A 19,954-nucleotide genomic window follows, 5' to 3' on the forward strand; every position below is an offset into this window, starting at 1 on the left:
ACCACAGATAGGCCTTTAGCTTGATCTAATTAAAAACCAAGATTTTCATCCTTCGGTCTTGAAGGATTTTACAGTAAAAGCAAGTGTTGTCCTGACTCATCCTAAGGAAAATTAATTTTCATTAATTTCATTACTTAATTTTATTAACCAGGACTGGTTAAGTTCTAATGACAGACATTCACCCTAGGTGTTTGAAGAAACGGGTCCCAGTGATTGGCTGTATTTATTAATAGACAGGGATCACTCAGAATTGTTCTGAATTTGTCTTGAAATTATGTTGTAAATTGCTGAAATACTGTCTGTCTTTAAAATGTTGCCATTGATGTTTTTTTTGTTGTTCTGACTTTTAAGAGTTGATTGAAGAATATAAATATTCACATGTTTTACCACACTGAGCACAGGGAACCCTTCACTGGATAGTTTTTCAATGCTACTGTAATAAACAGAATCATTAATGAAGACAAATATCAGCATCCGTGCTCAGTCTTTCTCATTGCCTCCATAATGCTGCTGGAAGACTGGTGTGCTCTTTTCCTAGCTCCTTTATCTGCAGTATATGCAAGTAAGTGAAATCACTTTTGAGAAGTATTTCAAAGTATTTGTGTGTAGCGACCCTTAATACATATAATCTGATTTTTTTTAAAACAGCCTCTAAACTGTCACTTCCTTCCCCCACTAAAGCGTACAGCCTGCATTTCCATGTGGAAATGGAAGTTTTGCTGCAGTCAGCCACACAGGGCTAAATGTGCATATTGTTGTGCATGGCTGTAGTTTGCTTCACACTTTTTGAAACGTTGGTATCTGCATGCCTGAGTCAGCAGGACTGTTCTAGGATGCTAGTCTTCTTATAGGATGAAGCAGTGACCTTTCCACCATTTTAATGTATCTCTCTAATTTTACACTGCTTGGTTATCAAGGCAAGTATCTTTCTGCTTTGCATTCGGTTTTATCTTTAAGTTTTCGGAGCTTTTTTTTTTGCCCTACTCTTTGCAAGGAAGTAAGAAGTGTGACAGGAAGGTGTGACTTTTAATTTACACCAGAGTTCTCAACAAATAATGACTTTTCACACCCTGTTATTGCTGCTTAGCCTGGGGGAGGAGTTGTATGGCTACTGTTGTCATATCAAATTAAATCCACTCATGTAATTCAGAAAGACATTCCTCTTAAACTTAACCCTTCTAAGTTGCTGAAGTCTACTGGCACAAGAGCATCAGCTGAAGTGCACTTATTTTGGGGGTCTTTGCTGTTGAAGGATGAAAATGGAAATGTTTTTATTCAAGGACGGTGCACATTTTTTTGTAATGCAGTGGAACAGATCCTGATGAGGTTTGTGTGGGTGAATCCTCATGTTAGCCTGGAGTTCACTGCAGGCTCAGGGTATGTTCTAGTGGAAGGTGTCCCTGCCCATGGCAGGGGGGTTGGAACTAGATGATCTTTAAGGTCCCTTCCAACCCGAACCATTCCATTATTCTATGATTCTATGTTCGTGGATGTATTTTAAGCAAGAAAATGTTTGGCCAACAGTGCCAGACACTCATGTTCTCATCTGAAAACTTACTCGAATAATTTCCTGTAATGTTGTTTGCTGTGGATTGCAAGCATAGTGATGGAGCACTTGGTGCTCCTTTACATAGTAGAGCTAAAACACCTTAATAAGAAAATCACCCTCGGAGAGAGTTTTCTGCTGTCAAAGAGTTGGCAGAGTAGGACAAGCTTTGTCTGTATAAACCATCTTCCCTTGAGGAGGTTGCTGTTGATTTAGTGTGCGATGTACCCCTCGCCATTCAAGCCAGTCCTTCAGGGAAGGGGCCCACGGGGATGGGCTGGATTGACTCACTCGGGGGTCGGAGTCTGTGCCCTGGCCCCGCCGGCCCCCGGTGAGCAGCTCCTGGCACTCTTCCTTCCCGGGGTGTCTTCCCAGGATGCACCGGCACCTCAGGGATGACACTAGCAAATGACAGGAGGAGTAGCCCCCTCCTTTCCATTGCACCTCATTGTTGGTAACTGTGGGTTAAGTATTTGCTTGAGTACCTGCTTGGTGGTGCAGAGAGGGTTAAGGTGCTTGATTTACTATAAACATGTATGTGACAGACTCTGATGGTGTTGGGGTTTTTTTCATTCTCTAAAATGTCAGCCATTTCCTGATGAGCGTGGTGGTGGTGAATTTCACACCTTTTTTCTTCTCTGTGTGGAAACCTGGGTGTTAATGGTACTGGAGCAGGTCGTGTTTTATAAGGAATGAGGCTGTTTCCTAGAGCAGAGGGAAAGCAGAGAAGAGAGAGGAGGTGAAGAAAGGGATCCAAGGAAACTGCCACTTGCAACAGGCATTAGTTGGATTATTTCGCACTATTTTTATTCAGAGCATGTAAATGTAACATTATTTGCTAAGTGCATTTTTTTTCCTACAAAATGTTGGAGTTCAGTTTAGAGTTCAGCATAAAAATAATCCTCTCTTTCCATTTTACAGTGAAATTTAGCATTGCAACACCTGAAGATGGAAAATTGGTCAGTTGATCAAGTCTGCAACTGGTTGAGACAGAGAAATCTAGGAGAACTAGTTCCTAAGTTTCGTGGTAAGCATTTTTGTTGTTTGTGTGGGATTTGTTTAGTATTTCTTTCTATGCCTTTAATTGACGCTGCCTACCTTGTTTTGGAGGATGTATATATATGCTAACTTTGGACTTTTATATTAGCGTGAGAACTGACATAGACCTGATAAATCAAAATAAGTGTGCAGATTTATTATGAAGTCTCTGAGAAATACTGGGGGATGAGATTAAGCCTGTATATAAATAGATACACCTCAAATCAGAGCTGGCAGTTTAAAAGTCTTGACAGGGCCTATTTTATATTGTATAAATTGTATAAATATTTTGAAATAACACAACTGTAGTGTGTAAATGTTTTATGTCTGAGTATATAAAAACTCTACAAAAGAGTGCAGGAGACTGTTATGTGAACAGGCTATTTGTTGTGTGCTCTCTTAAAAATCTTGCTTTCCTTCATTAACGCAGTAACAGTCTGCTGTGGTCTAAGCAAGGCCTGATTTAAAGCATTAAAATAGTCAGCTCACTGCTTCTGTATGTTTCAGACTTGTTTTTTTGTCAGGGGAAGGTATCTGGCCAGTGACTAGGACTCCTGGCACTGCTTGGGAAAGGACAGTAGCTAAAACATCATCTTTTTAGCAGCTGAAGAAGACCAACAGCAGTAGAAAGCATCCTTGCCTTTGACCTGTCCTCCATCATCGTGTTCTTAGTCACATAGAATGTTACTGTAACTATAAAGTTATTTAACAGTAATTCTTTAATCCCCTTCAATCTGCAGAAGAAGAAGTAAGTGGAGCAGCTCTTCTGGCTCTTAATGATCGTATGGTGCAGCAGCTGGTGAAAAAGATTGGACACCAGGCAGTGCTGATGGACCTGATTAATAAATACCAGCAACAAAAAAGTGGGCTAGAATCCCTTACATACTGTTGTGAAAAAGCTTCTCCAAAAATTCCAGAAGTAATCAGTGGGTGAGTTTGTACATGGGACAAAAAATACCAGTCTGGGTATAGTTGTATTCTTTTTATAGCATTTTAAAACTGGCATTTATTAGCTCTTCAGCTGTAAGTTGTAACTGTTTTTTATACTTTTAATATCTCTAACAACATGTGAAATGCAAAATAAGGTTATTACCTTGTGGTTTTAAACAGAGCATCAACATTCCTGAACAACACCATTAATTAATTCAAACTGCTCTTCATTTCCAGTTCTAGGACCTAGTTTTCATTTGGATGAAGCATCATCAAACTTACATTATAGCTAAAATTTTATATATTTGTGATATTAAACTTTTGAAGCAGAAGTGTTTGTGTCACAGGTGTATTTAAATTCAGTGTCTCAAAGGAAGCTCTGAATTTGATCTAGGTGTAAGCATTTAATAATCCCACTGTGTGGAACTAGATAGGTTTTTAGAAAACGAATTCTACAGAGATTGTCTTCACTGAGCATGGTCTGGCTCTTGGTTGAGCAGGGTTTCTTTTTTGGTTTGTTTGGGGTTTCTTTGCGGGGGAGGGCAGAAGTTGTTTCTGTTTTTTTTGGTTGGGTGTTTTGATGTGGGTTGGTTGGGGTTTTTGGATTGGTTGATTGGTTTGGTTCCCCCTCATCCCTCCCCTCCATTCTGATCTATTGTAAATCTTGCAGGGTTATTTTTTTCTGGATGTCTTGGCTGAGGAGAGACATCCTGAGCTCTCAGAGTGGTCTCTTCTAATTCCAAAAATCCTGAAAGTAGAGAATGGCTTGCCATGGATGCAAAATGCTCTTTTTTGAAGGAAAGGACTGTAGCACTAAGCCTGCGTTAGTACACAGTAGTAACCCAGTAGGAGTGGGTCTGTAGAGCATTCTCTGTAGCACTTGCCTTCATCTAAAAGGAGTCCAGGTTGGGCACTCTGAGATGACTCCACAGTGCAAACCAAAGAGTGGTAAATGGTGATGACTGGGTTATTTCCAACCAAATTGCACTCATGACCAGAACTAAACTGCTCACGTAGATACATCCTCTTGTCCTTGTGGAAGTATCCATGAAACCCCTTGGGGAAATGGTCCTGCACCGTTGGAGGGAAGGGGAGGTGCAGGAAGAAGACAATGTCACTGCATGTATGATTTACCTGAAGTATGCAATCACAGCCAGTCTCGGTTCTCTGCACCAGGGTTCTGCCTCACTTGATTTATGGAAACTCCCTCTTTAGAGGTAGAGCAGGTGTCTGCTGTGAAGATGACTACTGTATGTGGGCCTTGTACTTCATCCAAAGTGCAGTAGATACATAGTGATTTCAGCACGGGGTTTCAGAAGAAAACATATTGTCCTGATTTTGCAGGGATAAAATTTATAGAATCACTTTCCTGTTACATTTGTTTCACATTGTGGCCACCTGTGGTATGGTGATCAAGGCTATTAGCATTGAAAGCCAGGGCAGCTGACCCAGGCTGGCCCACGGGTGTATTCTGTAACATTAAAGTCACATTCACTATAAATGGGAAAGCTGCTGGGGATGGGGGGCTTTTTGTTCTGCTCTCTTCTCCCCTACTGCTTTCAACTGCTCTCTTCTCAATGGTTGCTGTCACTGGCGGGACTTACCACCACTCTGTGGGCTGAGTATAACTTTGTGTCTTTTGTATTAGTATTGATATTGGTTTTCTTATTTTATGAAATCTGTTTAAATTTCAAACCATGAGTGTCTCTCCTTTTCCCAATTCCCTTTCTCAGCTGGGGAGGGGTCTTGGGTGATAGAACAACTGGTTATTGTTTAGCCCTGGGTGTGGGCTAAATGAAGACTCGTGTCCTTATGCTTCGGGCAGTTTGAATGCTGCTTTGGCTATTTAGATTTCACCCTTAACTTTGTCAGGGATGTTTGGCTAGACTAAGTCTCAGGTGTGACCCTGAGTGGCAGGGGACAATTGTGAAAACTGAGTCTGCATGTTCCTAGCTCTTTTCCTGTGGTGCTTGAGCCCGGGCAAAAACAAACCACATTTTCTGGTTTTGCAGAATTATTTCTCAGCCATGCCAGCTCCCAGAACTAGCTCACCCTGCCGGTCCCAGCGCCAGGGTGGAGAAGGCGTTGCTCAGCCAAAGGGGCACGGGAAAAAGCAGCACCATAGCTGTCTCCTTCTGGGTCAGCTGAAACCGCTGTGGAGCTTCCAAGAGCTGCCAGCGGTATTTCCCTATTGTATTTCTCACAGGAATGATACCCTCAGTGCTTGCTGGTGCACTCCTACCTCCATCCTCTTTATCCTGGTGTCCTTGGCACATCTCCTAACTGCATGTGAGTTGTGCTCAGCTCACCTCTCTGCTAGGAAGAGAAATAAAGTCGTTAGCTGGATGTGGAGTTTTGAGTATGGTAGGTGAACATTTTCTTTGTGGAAGTAATGGACTTGTGAAAGGACACCAAATGTGACTTACATCTCCATCAGTTTGGATTAGGACATGGAAATAGCATCTTGTGTCTGCCACTGGTAAGGTGGAAGTGTTCTGGGTCATGCAGTAGAAACTGTGTTTACATGCAGCTCACACAGATGTTACCAGGTAAATATCAAGAAGCTTTCCAATTCCAAGATCGATTGTTTCTAGGAGCAACATAGAGAACATACTGTATTTTTCTGGTTTTAACTGGATAGCTGAAAAAGATGTATTGATTCATGAAAAGGGTAAACTCCCCTTATAAACTTGGCAAAAGTTAATGTCACTTCCAGTAATAGCCTTTCATGTGTGAGCGCAGCTGAAGCTGGAACAGTTTATAAAGCGTCTTTGAGTTCAGAGGTTCTGAAGAGATGAGGTACAAGAAAGGAAACTATGCCCCCCCCCCAAAAAAAAAAAAAAACGTTGATGACTGCCATGAATTCTTGGCAGCATAATAGTAGCCCCTATCTTAGCTCTGCCTTTCCCCCAGTGCGAGGTAAAACTGCTGATGTTGGCTTTTACCAACAAAAGGAGAAGAAGAAATAACAGGAAATTGAGGAGGGAGAAAGGTGGACGCAAAGGTTAAATGGAAAGCCATGGTTTGGGCTGGCACATGGCAAAGTGAATATCTGGAGTTTTTGGTGCTAGTGACCAGCCAGAGTTGGAGCAAATAACCAGGAAGAGCGGTATGTGAGATCAGGTGGCATTTGGGGATCTTCTAGAGTGGTTGGAGTAATGCAAAGCTGACTTGAAGTTTCAAGATGGACTTAACTTCCAGAAAAAAACAAGTATTCAACGTTCTATTTGAATAGAAACTGCCTTACAATACTCTGTAAATCACTCTTTCACCCCACCCCTTGCATATTGTAGTGGTTAGTTATTCCCAGAGATTAGGAGATGCCAGGCTATGGAGATGGCAGTTATCCTGCAACCCCAAGAAGGGTTTTTTTCCTGGGTTTTGTAACTGTGTAGTAATTAGAATATCACTAGGCAGTATTATTTACAGTTTTCTTTTTAACATGTCAGAGTTTGATAATTGGACTGAGAGATTAAGAGACATCAGCATCATGTAAAATCACGACTATTCAATATGTTAATTTTTCTCCTTTTCTATTTCTGTCACTGGCATTTTAGAACACTAAAGTACCTTTTTTCTGTAAGCTGCACAAAACTTGACAGTGAAAACCCTCTTTTTTTCTTTCCTATTTTTTTTTCCTTCCTTTCAGGGATACTGACAGACAAATGTCAAATTCTTCTGGTCCTGTGGAGCAGAAAAAATATCTGTGCTCAACTGAAAATGAAGGACTAATTGATCAAAGAGTGCTAAAGCAAAAGTGAGTTTATAATGCATTTACTATATTTTCCCTACCTTTTGAAAATGACTAACAAAGCAAAAAGTGTTTAAGACTAAACAGATACTTTGTAAAAAGTTATCCTAATCATTGGAGGCCAGGTTCAGGTGTATTCAGGTATAATTTAGAAAACAGCAGGAGCAGAAATTTATTAGGATTCAACTGAATGCAATAGTCAAATGTTTTTTTTTCTTCTCTCCATCCTCAGTCCTTGCTCACCATCTTATGTTGCCTCATGCAGAGGTCAAGATACAAGTTTGTACTTATTTGTCTGATTTTTAAAAATCCTCTTTTACACATGTGTTTTCAATAGCAATCTGGCAAATTAATCATTACAGAGTGGAATATGGCTATTAGAAAAATTGTGTGCTTGAGACACCTTAAATATAGCACTTGGTAAAGCAGGCATGCTGGTTTCATTTGCTCGCTCTTTTCCCTTGGGTATCAAAATGAGTCGTCTTAAAAACTGAAGGCGAGGAAGTTTTGTTGTGGTTTTTTTTCTTTTTCTTTCCTACACATGCTTTTCCCCTTTGAGATGGGCAGTTAGTGTTGAAAGAGTCCCGTTCCACTTTCAAGGCAACTGTTTTCTTGTTTGTGAAGCTTTCTCTGCTGGTCATTACCCCACTTTGTTCCCTCCTGTTGTAATTTCTCTCCCATAGCTGTGACTGATGGCTTCATCATAGCCAGAATATCAGGATATTCTGAGATAAGGGGAAGTCTTTCTGTGAAAATGTCCATTTTATCACTCGGAAAAAGTAACAAGGAGTTAGGGATAAGGCTGTCTGGGAACAGAGGAGAGGACTCAGTGAATCACATAGCTAATGCTTTTAAAATAAAGTCCTGCTATGAGCTTCAAAGGAACAAAACAAAAAACCCAAACCCAAAGATCCTGTCAGCATCGTCGCCAACAAAACAAACCCAAATCACTTAAAACCCTTGGTATAAAGCATTAAAAACGATCTTGCAATGGTGCTTTTTAGTCTGTATTTCTAAAGGATGCTTATTTTTCATTAATGATGAGTAATTTGCCTTGTGCTGTATAAAGATTTTTAAATGGGTTGTGTGAATCAGCGTAACCCAGAATAGACTGGCTTTAGGAAATGTTCTCAGCAAATGTCAGTATGTAGCTTTCAAAGGCCCGTAATGGCCTGTTAAGGGAAAAGGACTGCAAAACAGCAGTGCCCATGCACCTTGGGCCAAAGAAGCAGAAGAGGAGGGAAGTCTGCTGCTGTACATGGAAGTGCCCCTTCTTGGTGAAGTAGTAGATGCCCTAAAAGTCAGTGGAGCTGTGGTGATTTGGAGTCTTGAAGACCTGAGTAAATTTTATGAGGGCTTCTCTTTAAAGGTCAGATAAGAAGCTGGCAAGTGTCCTTCTCTGAAACACCTGTTTTAACTAAGACTGAGGATGGAACTGAACAGCCATTGCATCCATTAACAGAATCACAGAATCACAGAATGTTAGGGATTGGAAGGGACCTCGAAAGATCATCTAGTCCAATCCCCCTGCCGGAGCAGGATTGCCTAAACCATATCACACAGGAACGCATCCAGGCGGGTTTTGAATGTCTCCAGAGAAGGAGACTCCACAACCTCTCTGGGAAGCCTGTTCCAGTGTTCGGTCACCCTCACCATAAAGAAGTTTTTCCTCATATTTATGTGGAACCTCCTGTGTTCCAGCTTGCACCCATTGCCCCTTGTCCTGTCAAGGGATGTCACTGAGAAGAGCCTGGCTCCATCCTCATGACACTTGCCCTTTACATATTTAGAAACATTAATGAGGTCACCCCTCAGTCTCCTCTTCTCTAAGCTAAAGAGACCCAGCTCCCTCAGCCTCTCCTCATAAGGGAGATGTTCCACTCCCTTAGTGCAGTTAACAGCTGCACTAGATTCATTCCAAGCTATATACTGTATTTGGAGGTGAATGCTGCTCTTTAGATATGTCTGTGACTTGACCCACACTGATAAATGTGATATTATAGAGTTTATGTTCAATATTTTGGTTTTTTCCTTTTCTTCCTGCCTTTCTTTCCCTACAGTACTCACTGCATTTTCAACAACCGATGGAAAATTTTAATGTTTTATGTGCTTGAGGGGATTATGCTGGCTATAAGCAGGTTGCAAAGGGTTGAACAGGATGTTTGTTTTAGAAATTTGATTATGGGAATAGAAAAAGTTGCTTTGACTATAATATAATGATAGATTCTTAGCCTAGAGTATAAAAGTAAACCCCCCTGTCTATTCTGCTAATATACTTACTTTGGAAGAGGAGTTAGTTGGTTTGTTTTTCACTCAAGTTCCAGTCTATGGATTTACGTGCCATGGTGAAAAGTTGTTTTTCACGTCAGATTAATGGTGGCTATATTTTATATTTTGGCATAATGTTAATCAATATTAGATCAACTCATGATTTTTTTCATTGCTTTAAATTTGGAATGTTTTAAAGTCTGTGCCTGTGTTTCTCTCCCATAGTCTCTCATCTTAAGTAATGGGGAAAGGGAACCTGTAGTAATATAGGGAAGTGGTTCTGCAAATAAGACACTCTGGACTGTCTTATGCAGAGTAAGAAGGAGGGTAGGTACCCATTTCCCATCAGCCAGGCAAGATTTGGAAGAGCGGCTAAGAACAATGACAGTTTCCACTCTTCCTTAGTGGGTGTTCACACCCCACCCACTTACTTGGCAGCAGAGCAGTTCATATAAGCACTTCTAGATTTGTTTCTGCCAGGGGTTAGTTTAATTCAGTGGGGTTGGTTTAAATGTACAGTTCAAATGATTGATATTTGACCAGGGTTATACTTGTAGCCTCTGTCTCCTCATTCATTTAATGCAGTCTGAAAAAGAAGAACTTAAAATTTTGTGGGTTGGGTTTTTTTTTTGTTGTTTTTTTCCCCAAAAGACCCATGCAACTACAGCTTCAATAACTGGCATGGTTTTGCTTGAAGTGAATTCATGGGTGCTTTTATGGATTATTAGTGCTGGTGAATTGGCTCAAAGTTTCTCTGTAGGTTTCCTGTGTAGATAGTCCTAACAACTGTGTTAAATACACTCTTCTGTATTACCAAATATTACAAAAATATAAAATAAGATTGCTTAAACACAAAAATGAAGAGTAAGTGGATGCAGCAATTGTATAATTTTATTTTTCTAGTATTGACATGGTGTCCACATATAACCAGGTGAGGTTTGCAGATCACCTCAGTGGAATAACTTTTTGCTAGCAACTACAGAAGTAAAAACAGCCAGTCCTTTTGTTTATCTCCAAAGAAGATTAATCTTGAAGCAATGCGTTTCTGTGAAGACAATAAGATAGCTACAGAGGATGATTCAATAAATACATTTTCCCTATACCTGCTTTTCTGTATCGGAGTACCAGCAGTTTGATGGTTCCTGGCAGCCTGGTGTTTATCTTGTTGCTAAGACAGAGGCAGGCTGTCATTACTTGTAAATACCTGACACTGCTGTGAAAAGCCAACCTTTTATTGGTTGGTTTATACGTCCTGTCTGCCTTTCCTCAAGGTGTCTGTTTATCAAATGACACCCCTCACGTATCCCATTTTCACTGTTTCCAATATGATGGTCCAGCTGTTTTTCTTCAAGAGTGATGTCCTGATACAGGTTTATTTGTACATTTATTCTTTCTATAAAAACGTGTTCTGTATCTCTTGAGTGTTGTAGAGCAGATTTATTGTCTGAACACCCTGAAGTAATTTGCTCAGAGCAGGCTTATGTGCACAAGCAGGATGACAGATCTTCTGGCCAGCCTTGACAGCCTTGAACTTCTCCATTTGCTGTGAATTTGGAAGATATGGTCAGTGTTCAACTAAACCTGGGCCTGCTAAGTGTTCATATACCAATAAAGTCACTGCTGGCATTGACAGTATATTGGTGCTGGTGCCCTGATAAATTTGGGCTGATGCCAAGGATAATGAATTGGAAGACTGATTTGACAATAAACTTGGCTCTCCTCTCTCCCGTGCTGGCCTGCATGGCTGCAAACCACCATTCATCCGTTTGCTCAGTGGAGCCGGCTTGCCCGCTGCAAGCCCTCTCGAGGTTGGGCACCTGCCAGTGTGCACTAGTGCAACATTTGAACTAGTAACAGCCCACTGGTAGGGGCTGGAGGTGAGCAGAGCACAGAGCCACGTTAACGATGCTGTACATCTCCTTAGCTAAGGCAGTCTCACATCTAGTTTGGTTGGACTGCAGGCAACTGCACTGACTACTGGGTAGCTGTGTCTGAAGCGTGTTTCAGTTTTGACATGTCATTCTGCTAATGATCTTCACAGAGCTCCTTCCTTTGCTTCCCTGTTACCCATATAGCAGTATTGTTGGTCTGTGTTCAATGTGTTTTATCAGAAACACACTTATACTTGTGCTTTAAAAAAAAGAAATTAAAAAAAAAGAACAAAAGAGAGTAGCTAGCCTGAAAAACTGTCGCTTAGTCAATTATTTAAGATTATTATTTCACCCTCTTTACACAAGAGAGCAAATATTACTTTTATATGTATACATATAAACATATATGTAGCTATAGTCCTACAAAGAAAATCTCATCTGGACTGTGCCTTTTTACATATAACTTCAGAGTTTCTTAGTTTCTATGCAGAAACCTTATTGTTGATATCATCAGAATTATTTCTAGTAGATGTGATGTTCTTTTTTTTGGTTAGTTCATATGGACATGAAAAGCAGCCATAAAAAAGCCATGTGAAGTCTTTGACAATGGTCAATAGTAGAAGAAAAGTACTGTCTGTCTGTGTGTTTTATTCAGAAGTACAGGCATCAGATGCTTCCTTTGCTGATACCTTTTCAACAACAAATGTTTAGGGATTCCAAAACCATAAAATGCATCTAGCCCATTAATTTTAACAGTGATCAAATCTTTCTTTTGTGAATTTGTCTCAGTACTTCTGAAGCTATTTATCGTTTCAATAGTAGGTTCCCCCTGTTGAGTGCTGTATCATAACAGAAAAATAATTTATTTCTTATTTTGATAATTCCTGATAATTTCATTTCAGTTGTTATTCCATCTTCATAAAAACTGTTATATCTGTGGATTTGGGGAAGATTCTTTAAATTTAGGTTTTCAATTTATGTGGTTGTGAGAATTTCTGCCACTTTTTTTTTAAGTCAGCATTTCATGTCTCTGTCATTGCAGCAGGAAGCTTAAGAATACTAACTTAAAATAAAAAAAAACTAGAAGACTCACAATATCTTCTCTGTGCTTGTTGCTTCAATGTTTTGGAAGTCAAGGCAACTGGACTCATAGTTTTGGAGCACTTGAGGTCAGCAGAGCTGAATTTACTGTTACAGTGCTGTGAGTCTTCCACAAAAGTTTGCAGGAAAAAAAAAGTTAAATCTCCTTTTTTCCACACCAGAAATAAGCCAAATCTTACAAATGACTTGCAGGAGATACTAACTGCATTGCTTTGCTAAGGTCTAGCGAAGTCATAAAAACATCAATGACAACAAAAAAAACCCAAATGAATAAAATTATTTGAATACAGTGTAGCACATCTTACACGAGTGAATGCAAATAAACCCTGTTGCTTTAAAATGACCTGATTTAGCTGGCAGTTCTGTCAGTCAAATTCTCTCCACCCGTCTGTAACCTAGAGCTGCTGCCCTTGCATGAGATGGAAGTGCAGAGCCTTCACTTACATGATGCTGCTCCACAGAATGGAAACTGTCAAAAAACCTTGACTCCTTCTCAAAGAAGGTTGTGTCTGCATCTCACAAAATTAATCAGCTTTTTTTTTTAAAGCTGATTGATTTTGCCTATAACTTTGTCTTGTACTGAATGTGAGGATTTCTATGCAAGGGTGCTGCAGGAAAAGCTGAACCAGGAGCTGCTCTGGGAAACGGGCAACTGCGGTGTGTCTGTCAGCTCCCGCGTCCTGGCCTTGCTGAGGCCAACGCTGCTGCAGGTAACTTCTTGTTCAGTCTAAAGGATACCTGCACTTACGTTTAGTGGGAAGTGAAAAAGTAAAAGACATCATCAAGCACTAGGTAGACTGCAAATCCCACGCTTTAGGGAATAGCTGGGAAACTGCATTTCTGCTGGAAAGCAGGAAACGGCGGTGAAGCACATGAAGGGAAAGGCATGAGAATCTTTCAGGCATAGATCTCAAAACTGTGAATAGAAAAGAGAGCCCTATTTTATCCTACTATTGAGAGGGGGAAAAGAGTTTCTTTTGACATTTCGTCATCTGTCATAATTTCTTTCTTTTGATGGAAATAACCTTTACAACCTTAAATGTTGTCATAAAGTTGAAAGCATATGATACATGTGTTAGTGAAATGGAACATTTTCTACAGCTGCAGACTTTTCCTTTCCTTCACATCTGCAAGCTCCAGGTTTTCTTTTCTCTTCTGTTTCTTCCTTGGCTTTGTAGGCATGGGCTTTTTTCCAGCCTACAAGTCTTCAGACAGGAATCCTTTGCTGATGTTTGGTGTAGAGATGTGAAAGGCTACACCTTCATCTGTGAAAAATGGGAATCTATTGAGGCTTCACCCATGTGCTGAGTTTTATCTGGATGTGACAAACATGGGAACCCAGTGACATCAGCAAGGTTCTACTCAACTGTGATGTCCTCTGAGTTACTGGGACCTAAGCTGATACAAGATGTAGCCATGGGTGCCATAGACTCGTGGACTTTAGTAAAGTAGACAATGAGAAAAGCACATACCACACAGTCTATTTATGTGTGTGCTCGGTTGTCCTTTAAGTCACTTTTTTTTTTAAATGAACTAAATAGATGTGGGAAACAGATCCTTCCTACCAGTATGCTCAGGAGCTTAAAAATGACAAAATCATATGATCTAGTGTTTGAACCTGTTTCTGAGTCTCTACTGCACTTTGCACAGCTATCTCAATTGAGCTGTCTATATGGATGCCAAGGTTATTTTTACTGACTTGTTACAGCTAATTCAAGCAGTTTTGTGTCTCTGCGTGAGGTTGCACAGGATGCTGAGCTTGGCGACCATGATCTGAAACCTTCATTGAATGATCTGGGTGGTGCTGCAAGTGTGTAAAATCTTTGCCTTTTTAGCAGTAAAACAAGATATTCCCTGGGATTAGGGATCCCAGGGGTTATAGAAGTCAAATAGGTGGGTTTTTTGGTTTGTTTTTGTTTTGTTTTGGGTTTGTTTTTTTTTGTTTTCTTGCCAGCTGAAGGGGACAAAGAGCTCTTCCTAAAATTATGTTATTTTATAGTTTCGTGTCTCAGTCAACATGCTATGTGCGAGCAGTGTAAGGCTATAAGGAGCCAAAGAAAGAAATAGCTGTGTGAAACAGTGCAGTGACTTAGTACAGTAAGGAAAGAGGTCATGTACAAAAGCTGAGTGATCAAAAGTTTCGTGATTAGTTGTGTCCTTTCTGAGGAGATGCTTCTTAGGATGCTGTTCCTTGTTGCAGCTAAACATAAAGAGACCAGCTTGCTTCCACTGCGCTGGTATTTGTTTCACCTCATGGGGAGCCGTTTTGGGGACCTGAACAGTGAGAAAAATAAACCAAGAAGAAAAATGAAGAATTTCATCACTGTAGCTCCTTGAAGGTAACTTGCTTCAGGGTTAGGGCCTTCCCAGTACCAGTAAGAAAGGGGTAGAGACATGTGACGGTGGGGGGAGAGGGGGACTGACATTTGGCAGTAGTTAGCCATAGGATTGATTTAGCTGCAGCATCAAATGTCTCGAGAACTGAGAGAAAAGAAAAGATGTAGTAATTTGTGTTTTGGGATTTTGATCTTATCTCTGTCTCAGGGTAGCTAGAAGACCAGAGAGGGATGGTTAGAAACAGGCTATGAATGTTTGTACCTAAGTGTCTAGCTGTAATGCTGTTCTTCTCAATCAAGAAAGGTCTTGGCTATATGCATAAATCACAGTACACATACAGTTTAACTGAACTGTTCTTTTAGTTAAACAGCTTTGCATGTGAGCATTTCTGGGGATAAAGTTTAGTGTGGAGTTGTGTCTCTTTTCAAACAAACTTGTATTTCATTGTAAAATATTACTGCACATATTTAACATGACTGCCCGGCAGCAACGATTTCAGCAAAAGCTAGTAAAATATTTAACCTCTTGCACTGTGGAGACTAAAAGAATTTTTGGATCATGTTTGGATGGCAAAGAAGTATTTTCTGTATTGGGCAAGGCTGAAGAGAAATGGAATTTGGAGTACTTTTTTTTGTTGTTGTATTCGCAAATGTGAAGGGACTGGTGGAGGGGAGAGCTCCCATGCCTCCCTAGATATTAGCCCTCCCAACTCCAATAAAATTTTATTTTCTTCAAGTAACGGAGTACAGTTCTTTTTGCCTGAACTGAACCTGCTAAACTGTTCCACTTTTTGAAATGGCAATTCAGCTTCATTGGTATTAGCAACAGCAGGAATTTCAGTGCTGCTCAGCTACAAATTATTGCATGTTTTATACTTCTGTACATTTTTGAGCTAATTTAAAGATAGCATTTGAAAATAGTATGTAGTAACTTTTAGCCTGTCTGCTACATCACTTTCATCAGCAAAGTTGGTGGAAGTACAAGATTCAAACTCATAGGATGCAGAGCTCCCATTGATGCTACATTGAACATTTGTACTGTATTTGCATAGGAGGGATTTCCAAGAGATTTCAGAATCTGGGTTAGGTTTTATTTTCCCATTTGTGTATTAATTTATCAGCAGAAAAGGACATGAATGTGTCTGTGTGGATATGTTTGTCACTTTTTGCGCAGCTTTTCCTTCTTTTGAGAATGTAAAGTACTAAGAGAAGTTCACTAGAGTTTGCATCTACTGTTAACCATCTGTGTCCCATAAAATCTGGTGAGCTTGGAGAGACAGCAGCCTTGGCCATTTTTTGCCTGTTTTACATGGGGAAACAGTAGTGCTGTGAGTACTGCTACTAGTGTTAATAAAACTATGAGGATCAGATGACAGTATCCAAATTATTTTTTTTTTGGCACTGCAGCACAGTTTGTGGTAGTGTTGGGGTTAGTAAAGTTGTATCATGGCTGTAGAGGTTTTAGCAGCCTGCAAGCTACCAATTTACATTAAAAGATGACAAGATGGTGTGGCACATAACCAGGTCAACCAGGTCAACAAGGTTGAGAGTTATAGGCTAATCTACTCGAGAAGGTATTAAAGCTATAACTATGGCTATAGGGGCCCAAAATAATCTGCCTCCCAGATATAGTAATCTTTCAAAGTGGTGTAAACTAAGCTATTGAAAATGCTCATCCATTGGTATTGCAGTTGATTTTGCCAGCCTAAAGGTATTGGCTACCATGGTTTGTTTGGTTTTTTTTTTTTACATCCATATCTGAAAGAGGCTGGATTGCAAAACCTCTCAATGAAGATATTGCTAAAACTCTTCACAACTCTTATTTATATACCTAGCTCTTGTTTATATGTTACCACAGAGACCTTTAGGAGTGAAAAACTGTACATGTTGATGAAGTCTAGCAGTATTTCCCTCCATAACTTCCATAAACTCAAAATCTAGAGCATCTTGGAAGGGACACCAGAGCATGCCTAGTCCAACCACACGTCTTTGTGTGGGAGCTTTTACCTACCAAGTGGAGGGTTTCTAACTTGAGACATATGCAATGTAGAATTCAACCACTGTGGTAACTATCTTAACTTCCTTCATAATTAGTGGAGAGAAATACGAGAGAGAACATCTAGTCTGATTTAGATGTCTTCTCGTTGTTTTGTCATCCTTCAGTGGTGTTTATCTCTTCTCAGTGAATATAAAGGGAGCGCAGATGATTAATACAGATGTAGATATCTCTATTTTTATACCATGTAAGCATCTACATTTGTCATCTATACTGACAGCGTTTTATTTTAAAATTCTTTTAAAAGTCTGCTAGTTGTTTCCAAATTGCTCTCTGCAATTTAAATTAAAGCAAACATAAATTGCAGTGATACCACATACATAACAGGACTCTTTAGTTGTCTTTGGCACCTCTCATTTGAAATTTCTTTATTGGGTCTGCACTACTATGACTGGGAAGCTGTCTAGGGCTGCCAGAACCACTTCACCTTTTAGGTGGCTCTTGATTGACTTCCAGCTCCATTTATCTCTACTTTTCCCTGTGTTCTTTCAGAATTAGGGTTTGGCAGGCTCTCTGGTGGTGGGAAGCATGCCGGCAGCTCAGTGGTGATATCCTGCTAATGGCTGAGCCAGCTGGGGTGTGACATTTGTAAATTGTGCTGATGGTCTTCTTGGGTTGGGAGCTGTGGGTACTTACAGGCTGTGTCTGCTTTGTTTCCAGCCATTGTGCTGGTAACTGCCTTCATCCGTGTGTTGATGACTGCCTCTGTCCCTTCCCTGTTTTCCCCTTTGGGAGGACAGTCTTAGCTAATGTCTTGTATAGTATTTTATTTAATTAAGCTCTTTGCTTACTCTCACTAGTAAGTTAGCAGAACTGGTAGGAAACACATTATAAATGATGACAGATCATTTTTCAATAGTAGCAAGTCCGCGGTGACTTCCTCGTTCTGCCTTCTGCTTTCAGTTAGTGGCCACCTTCTAGTGTCTGCTAATTAAAACATTTCACATTTGTCGTCTGGTTTTAACCCCATATGTTTTGATTGCAGCTTTTTTAGGTACTCTTCATGTAGAAACCAAGAGAGCAAGCCTTAAATTTCTATAGCAATAATTTTGCTGTGTTGAGTTTTTGCTTGTATTTTTCTTTCTTTCTTGCCTGCATTCCCACAGAAGGAGGACATGATCATGATGATGTAACATTTTCTTTTACAGAAAAAATCTGAGATCATTTTTCACAAGATACAAGATGTTGCAGTGGACAAGTTCTTATACTTTACCAGACTTCCCTTACGATGTCAAGTGCATATTAGCAGAAAAAAAATGCCCTGATCACAGTATGAGAATAAGGATTATTGAATTTTTGCAAGCAGACATGACAAAATACCTAGAAGGATCACTGTGAGTAAACATTGTTAGATTTATTTGGGGGCATTACCTATTGGCTGCAGAAGTAAATTTTCAAGTGGATGTAAAGCCATTCTCCTTAACATGCTTGCTGAAACAGGGGAGGCTAAGGGCCTGAAACCTGTTGGAGTCAAACAGGAAGATTTCATGTAAACCTTAAAGCTGTTCCCTTTGCTATTTGGAGGGGAATTGATAGTCTTATCTTAGAACTTAAAAACAGTCAGTTTAATGTCTATCAATGTAGACTCCAGACAGAGTCTAATACCGTCTAGAATACCAACTATCTCTTTTACATCTCTGTCTCGTTTGCACAGGTATCCAAACAGTCAGCAATATAACATTGTTGTCAATGCTCTACTGCAGGCATACCCATTCCTCGATGAAGATGGGAATGGCTTTGTAAGTATTGTAAAACTGAAAAATACAGAAATAATTCTTTTTCTTTTTCCACAAAATCGATCACAAGAAAATAACCTAGTTCAGAGGAAATCAATATCAATTTCTTATATACTGACTCTGGTCAGAGCTGTAAGCTTCACTTTGACAAGTCTGGCAAATCACATTCTTATTTCATTATATTAATTAAAGATTAATCCAGTCACAGTCATTCCTCAAAGCTGCTGTGAGATAATGCAGACCTGTACATGAAGTCCGTGGTTGCTTGTTGGGTACGTTTCTTTCTGGATTGATTTCCCCCACAGGATAAATTTAAGTAAGTGTGACTTATTTTTGTTTTTAAAAACAAGGAAGCCAAGCCTTTAGAAAATTGTATGAGGACTAACGTATGTCTGATGGTCTCACAATGCTTTGTAATCACTTGTGTGTTAGGTATCCTGCTACAACATGTAGCAATACTACTGGTTTAGGTATGTCAGGAATCTAGGCCTAATTAAAATAAAAAAAACAACCCACTGGTTGGGATCTCAGTGGGGACGTAACAGAAAGCAGTGGAAGGAGATGACTTAAATTTGAACTACATTTTTTCACTCTTGTGACCCAGAACACATATCTGTGGTCTCAGAGGACAGAGTTCACCTTTTGACTTCACATCATTGCTTTGCCATGTGATACTTTTATAGCATCTTGTAAAAGCTTGTGAGACTCAGTGGGGATCGTTAGCTTTAAACGTATATAAATATATCTCGTATACAGTCACTGCAGAAAGCAAAATAATGTTGAGAATTAAAAAAAAAAAAGTGAGGATTAAGGAGTGGCTATTCTAGTTCTCCCCTGAGCCCAGGCATGGTAGGAGGGAAGGGACTAAAGAAAACAAACACATCTCAGAGAGGAGAGAGAGAGCAGAAGGATGAGAGACCTACAGTCCACCCTTATTTTCAATCAGGATTCCTCCCTGAATACCCCAGTGGGGGTCCCCAGCCGGGGTCCTGGGTAATGTTACAGCTTCATACTGCTCCCTTCATGAAGGAGAGCTGGAATGGCATTCCGGGCAGGTCCGAAGACCTTTTTACAGCCTTTAACTTTTGAAAACTGGTTTTAAACAGGGGTTCTTAAGCTAGGTTTTCAAAGGGCTTTCATTGCTGTAGGACCGAAGACTGAGTGAAACTACTTATAACTCCATTCTTTGGGAAATGGCTCATCACTTCCCAGATGCATCCCAGAATTGGTGCTGGCAGAACTTGTGTGATGGGGCAGAGACTTCAGAGTTGTTCTTTATCTTTTGATATTTCTCTCATGCTTACTAGAAAGCATAGCTGGA

The 19,954-nt window shown here is 40.1% G+C and overlaps 1 protein-coding gene across 1 annotated transcript in view; it reads left to right on the forward strand.

Annotated features, from left to right (window-relative positions):
• The first annotated feature begins 472 nt into the window (after positions 1-472).
• SAMD3 (sterile alpha motif domain containing 3) overlaps positions 473-19,954 on the forward strand; it is a 42,447-nt gene continuing 22,965 nt past the window's right edge. Inside the window, exons 1-7 of the mRNA XM_068412706.1 lie at positions 473-483; positions 2,263-2,365; positions 2,468-2,573; positions 3,325-3,514; positions 7,164-7,271; positions 18,046-18,231; positions 18,552-18,636. Of these exons, the coding sequence (XP_068268807.1) occupies positions 2,495-2,573; positions 3,325-3,514; positions 7,164-7,271; positions 18,046-18,231; positions 18,552-18,636 (648 nt within the window). The 5' untranslated portion in view covers positions 473-483; positions 2,263-2,365; positions 2,468-2,494. The remainder of the gene's footprint in view (positions 484-2,262; positions 2,366-2,467; positions 2,574-3,324; positions 3,515-7,163; positions 7,272-18,045; positions 18,232-18,551; positions 18,637-19,954) is intronic.

The sequence above is a fragment of the Nyctibius grandis genome, chromosome 1 (genome assembly GCF_013368605.1).
Source record: "Nyctibius grandis isolate bNycGra1 chromosome 1, bNycGra1.pri, whole genome shotgun sequence".
Taxonomy (NCBI): domain Eukaryota; kingdom Metazoa; phylum Chordata; class Aves; order Nyctibiiformes; family Nyctibiidae; genus Nyctibius; species Nyctibius grandis.